The sequence below is a fragment of the Asterias rubens genome, chromosome 1 (assembly GCF_902459465.1).
Source record: "Asterias rubens chromosome 1, eAstRub1.3, whole genome shotgun sequence".
Taxonomy (NCBI): Eukaryota; Metazoa; Echinodermata; class Asteroidea; order Forcipulatida; family Asteriidae; genus Asterias; species Asterias rubens.
The window spans coordinates 1,561,947-1,568,164 of NC_047062.1; the positions used below are offsets into that span (position 1 = coordinate 1,561,947).

The 6,218-nt window shown below is 39.0% G+C and overlaps 1 protein-coding gene across 1 annotated transcript; it reads right to left on the reverse strand.

The window, feature by feature from the left end:
* Positions 1-1,350: 1,350 nt before the first annotated feature.
* Positions 1,351-4,519, reverse strand: LOC117293236 (dehydrogenase/reductase SDR family member on chromosome X-like). Its single transcript, XM_033775461.1, has 2 exons — positions 4,225-4,519; positions 1,351-2,754 (listed from the first exon to the last, which is right to left on the reverse strand). Exon 2 carries the CDS (start codon positions 2,745-2,747, stop codon positions 1,917-1,919), a length of 831 nt encoding a protein of 276 aa, XP_033631352.1. The 5' UTR covers positions 2,748-2,754; positions 4,225-4,519; the 3' UTR covers positions 1,351-1,916.
* Positions 4,520-6,218: the final 1,699 nt, after the last annotated feature.

The following is a 6,218-nucleotide window of genomic DNA, read 5'->3' on the forward strand; positions in this document are numbered from 1 at the left end:
GGGACACACCATAGCTCAGTTCTTTGTGTTTGTGTGCTAGTTACTTTCATGCATCAAATCCAGTATTTTCTGCATTAAGAATCACCAGGGCTATATTTCTTGCATCTGTATATAAACAGTGTTATGTAACTATTATGAGAAAGTGAGTTGGGAATATTTATGACTCTGTATTAAAATACTGAGTTATGAGATTTTTAATAAAGACCGTTTTCTTAAATTTTCTGAATTTTGTGTTGTTTTTTTGTCTTATAAAATGGACATGGCATTCAGGGCTGTGAAATGAAGGAAACTGGTGGCGACTTGCCCTTGCCCTAGGAGTTATTCCATGGTGAAATGTCATTTCAAGTCATTTGTAAATTCTCAAGTCATTCTTGCCCAAGTCAAGTCTCCATACATTTTCCCTCGAGTCAAGTCACAAGTAATTTTTCCCCAAATCAAGTTGCAAGTTGGGGAAATTGGCGAGTCCAGTCCAAGTCAGGGACTCGAGTCAACAACACTATGAGAAAGACCCTGCTATGGTCGAAATTCAGGCCAATAACTATTTTTTGCATTTATACTATAGCTTTTTAGGGGTTAGTTAGCAGTTTGTAACAGCTAAAACATAATTTTGATGAGAGAACTGTCGGACCAACGAAGAAAGAAATGAGAAAAGTGAAAAAACGGGGTCAAAAGTCAACCTGCTATTATTTGGTATGTAAAATACTTCATGAAATATTTATTGGGTAAAACTCTACTTAAAATCTAGGTACCATTAAATGTAACTTGCAAAGAAACCTAAACCAACCATTACTTTAAGACCACAACATTTTCTTCCTCTGTGGTTATTTCTAAGCCTTTTATTAAACCTGAGTTTATATCTTTCAAAGTGAAAGATAAAATTGTGTCATAACATAGTAAGAATACAGTATTAAGTAAAGTAGACCGAGGATACAAAAATAACTATGCTACTGGCTTCAATTACTTCTTCAAAAGTTAGATTTTGAAAAACGTTTAAATATGTAAAAAATAAATTTACACAATGGCAGTTCAAAGGCAATTGATTATTTATTGATTTATTACTAAAATACCAAAAACAATCCACAAATCAAAGTGCAAATTGTAGCTTGAGGATTGAATTGATGATTTTACAATACCCCATCGCCCGAGTGTTATTTATAAGGCACTGTACACACTTGGTAATTACTCAAAATATGCATAAAAACTTACTTGGTAACAGCAACGAAGAGCTGTTGATAGTATAAAACACTGTGAGAGGCAACTCCCTCTGAGGGAACGTAGTTTTTGAAAAAGAAGTATTTTCTCACTTAAATATTAAACGACTTGAGCCAAAGCCTTTTATTTCAAATTTGTACAACAAGGATGTTTTTGTTCATAATTTTCTTGCAACTTCAATGAACAATTGAGCCCAAATTTTCACAGGTGGGATTTTGTATGCATGTGGTGGGACACATTTAGTGAGATGCTGGTCCTTGACAACAACCAATAAACAAAGCTCATTGGAGGCCAAATGCGCTGCAATGTCTAGTCACACATACTCTATGTTTAATTATAACAGATCTACGTATTTTTGATACTCCGAAGTTAACTGAATTAAAACAATTATTTTGATCAGTCTGGTACAGACAAAACTGCCTGCATCATGGGCAGTACTCTGTCATTTAGTACTCTGCGCTAAAAGTACATCAAAACCAAGTACCAAACAGAAAAACTCTCAAAACTTAATCATGATTTGAATACATGAAAACTTAACAAATTCATTGTTAAAAAGTTCTCTCGAACAAATACAAACAATTGTAATAATGTCCTCACGTTTTGAACCTTTGAGGAAATATTCCCATGTGTCAAAACAGGAGTCCATCAACACTTCTTTTTGCATTTATCCATTTATTATATTTTCCTCCACCAGGCAGTGTTATTTAGTAAACTGCCCCTGTTATTTCAACCAAGGTAGCCCAAAGTTTATTCTGCTTTTCTCTGTCGTATGCAATCGCCGAGGTTTCTGTGTCCTTGTCATCTACGAAATACTTCCCCGTCACCTTGTCTAAGACAGGGTCAGTAGCGGCTCTGAATACGAAGTTTGCCTCCTCGATTGGGATTCCAATTGGCCCCCATGCTTTAATGAGCATGTTGGTGTTGACTGTGCCTGGGTCCAAGCAGTTAACGGTGATGTCATCAGCTTTAAGATCTCTCGCCATCTTGTAGGTGAACATGATGTCGCACAGTTTCGACAATCCGTAGGCCCCTCGGCCATCGGCGTAATTTGATTTAGAGTTCAGGTCATCCAAACCGCCTTTCGGACAATTATGATGGGAGATGGAGCTGACATGGACGATGCGACTTGATTGTCCCTTCTTTAGAAGGTCCATCAAGAGTGAGGTCAAGAGGAACGGGGCGAGGACATTTACCGCAAAGGTCATCTCATATCCATCCTTAGACTCTTGCCGTGTGGTCAGGTAAACACCAGCGTTATTCACAAGGACATCCAAGCTGCTGTGCTTTTTGTGGATCTCCTCCGACAGACTCCGAACCTGGTCGAAGGAGCCCAGGTCCGCAATGTATGACTCTAGACACTTGTTTCCCGTCTTCTGTTCGATTTCTTCAATGGCTTTGCGAAGTTTCTCCGTACTGCGACCATGCATGAGAACCATTGCTCCGGTCTGGGCCAGTCTGAAAGCTGTATGCTTGCCAATGCCATCCGTGGCACCAGTAACCAGAAACTTGCGACCAATCATTGATGCTTCTGACATGGTTTTACTTCAGGGGAAAGAAAGAAAAAAAGGGGGAAAAGACAAATATAAAATAAGAAAATCAGTTCATCAAGCCTTCGGACTTCAATTTTCCTCTTGTAAGGGGAACTTCTATGAGCAGTGGAATTTAAGTGTTAAAATGTATTTTTATTTTGTAGATTTGCAAAGGGCACCAAAGCATAGCATAGGGCACCACATCAATTGCTGTGGGTGCCAAGTGTAGTTTTGAGGCCTGGAGTGGTTAATTTTTTAAGAGAGGGATACTTGAGATAGCAAAGGTGTCGAATCTGACTGCTATTTTTCTCTCATTATGGCAACAAATATTATCTGATCACCTAAAAGATAAATTATGCTGAATTAAGTGAAAAATTGCGACGGTTAGATAAGGCCTTCTCATTGCCTTTATCCACAATTATACTTTGACATTTTATTCACAGATTAAACAGTTGGAACTTAAACATAATTACTTTAATCTTATGGAGCTTTTGATTATTCCCTATCTCTCAATGAATAATTAATTAATTAATTAATTAATTAATTAATTAATCATTTGTTTGATAGCCTTAACACCAATCATATCAGGATGATATAGCCAGATACGAAAACTGAAAACCCTGTGGGAAAAACTGAGGATGTATGCTGACCATGCTCTAGACTTGATTCAAGTCCCATTCTCGTGTGAGAGGTTCCTAAGCATATACCCCAACTTACTATAAAACAACACGTAGCATACACAGTATACAGTGTGCGCGCTCCCCGTCAAAATGAGCACGCGGAACAGGTTTTGGAATGCAGAGCATCACAAAACTATAGTTTCCTGGGGATGGCACGGGAGTGGGACTTGGGACTTGAGTCAAGTCTAACCATGCCCCCAAGCTTGCCATCTCATGCAACCCTGATGATTGGAATCACTTCAAAATAAAAGTAACCTGAATAGCAATATTGTGTAATTATTGTTCCGATAGTGAAAACAAACATGATTGTGCACAAAGGGTAGGCCTATTGCCAAAACTTGTGGAACATAAATAAAGGGGAGAAGGTGGGTTGAAAAGTTCAACCAAAAGCTGTGAACTCTCACTCAGCCACTCATTTGTAAGAACAATCCTGATTGGTCAATCCAACACAAACTTAAAAAAGCCTTCTACTGAAACTCTCATTGGTTGTCCTGAATACTTCATTTCCATATATGCAAATAGCTTAACACCTGTCACAAACTGTTTATAAACTAGACTGGAAAACCAGTCTTTCCGTGAATCACGACAACTAACCCAAGTACAAACTGCAAGCAGCACGAGTAAATACATTTTTGATCGTTTACTCCTTGCTCCTACTCGTTGTAATTTCTTTACTCTGTACTATATTTATCGATGACTTACGATATGAGCATGATCCCATGCATGGTCATGATGGTGGGACTATTAGATCCATGGTGAACCATTCTTACATCACAAAATACACACCACTAACAAACACTTACTCTGAACTTAGTTGTGTACGATCAGGAATCCCAGCAATGGCAAAGTAGAATTGGCATAAAAGTTGAATGAATTTCCAGAGATAGATTCAGAAGACCACAATCGCTACTGTAATTCCCTTGCAGCGAACCAAGAGTGATAATGCATGGAGTGATTGTACAGCAAGCGTTTTGGGGTTGACCTTATGGGATTGCTTTTTCGTTCAACCATTCAACCATTGCAACCTTCGGCCCTGTACTGTTTACACTATCTCAATCCTGCGGCACCTGCTCGACATTATGACATGTAACTTGTAAATGTGCAACAAGCATGGAGGAATAAATAAACTAACACCGGACACGCCGGAATTCAGGGGCGGTTGGGCGCCCGATTCGATCCGGGAGGAAGTAGTCGGGAATGTTCTATGAGTCACAAAATATTACGGCGGTGCAGGTGTAGCTATAGCTATAGGTAGGCCAATGATGTGGGCCCAGTTTCATAGAGCTGCTAAGCAAACAAATTTGCTAAGCATGAAATTTCTGTCTTGATAAAAACAAGATTACCATCAAAATGTCCACGTGATTTTTAGGATAAGCAAACAATAGCTAAATAACCAGTATGGTAACAAGCAATATGCAACAAATGGAAATTTGGTTGGTAATCCTGTTTTTATCAAGGAAGAAATTTCATGCTTAGCAAATTTGTGTAGCAGCGCTATGAAATTGGGCCAAGGTTATAAAACAGTGTTAAGAATGCTGAAAACTAGAGAAGTGTTAACAAGTTTTGATGGCTTTTGAGATTTTCGTCCCCACCGCCCTCGCCCAAGCCCGCCCCGTGGAACGGCTTATTCTGCGGTTCAATTTTCCCCTATCAACTAATGTAGGCCTAGTTTCCGAAAAAAGAACAAAGAAACCACTCGAAATTGAGACCCAGTAACTGGGGCGCTGCCTGTACTCCCTTCTTTTGAAATGTGTCCTTGTCGGTTGTATCGGTCGTAGTATAATGACAATTTGAAAAAAAGGAGTACAGCGCCAAAAAAACATCAGGAAAATGTTAGTGTGGATGGCAATTTCATTGCAGAAGAACAAAAATTGATGGCAATTCCATTGCAGAAGAACAAAAATTGACCCTCTATTTTTTGTTCTTCTGCAATGAAATTGCCATCCACACTAACTCGTTTCCTGATGTTTTTTTTATTCGATTGAGAAAACAAAAATCCACAGTGGCAATTTTGATGTATGTACAGACGGACAAAAAATTGCACGTAAACGATCTTCTTCACCCTGTGTGTTCGTAGCAGCAGTTTGGCGCCCGATGTAGTGCAAACCGCGTGACGTCCCATGTGTTATATAATAAAGTGGTATGGGATGAGAGCATGGAGCAAATATTGCTCCATGATGAGAGTCATCAAAGAGGACTCTAGTTTTAGTCTCCCTTGAAACTCTACCTGCTGCACTTTAGATAGACCATCCTCGAAAATGTTCCTGGATTATTATCACTACTGACCAGGAAGTATTGAGCTACAATGCAAGTCATGATCCTATTTAGCCATCATTAGGGGTGTTGCAGGAAAAACTTAAATTGTATTCCACCACAAACTACGTGTTTTAATAGGTCACATACAGGCCCTATAATTTGATAAAAGAAGCCGACTGTCTGAATTGTTAACAGAAAAAATATATAGTGATTTTAATTTAACACATCTATGATCATGAGTACGAAATGGTGTAAGCAGCGGCATCAATTACACTGCCGCCGCGCACTTACAATCCATGTTTTATTCCCCTCCACTCCAAGCACCTGTTTTCATTGAGTCTGACAGGCCTACATGCACCATTTAGGTCTTTGAGTCTGAGCTTTCTGTTTGTTTGTGTGTGTGTTTGTTTGTTTGTTTATTTGCTTGTTTTGTGTTGTCTGCATTTCTCCCACCAAATCAATGGGCGTTTCTGTTGCCGCCCCATATACCCCACTGCAGTAGCTCATGGTCCAAAAATAGAAATGTTGACAATAGTTTGGT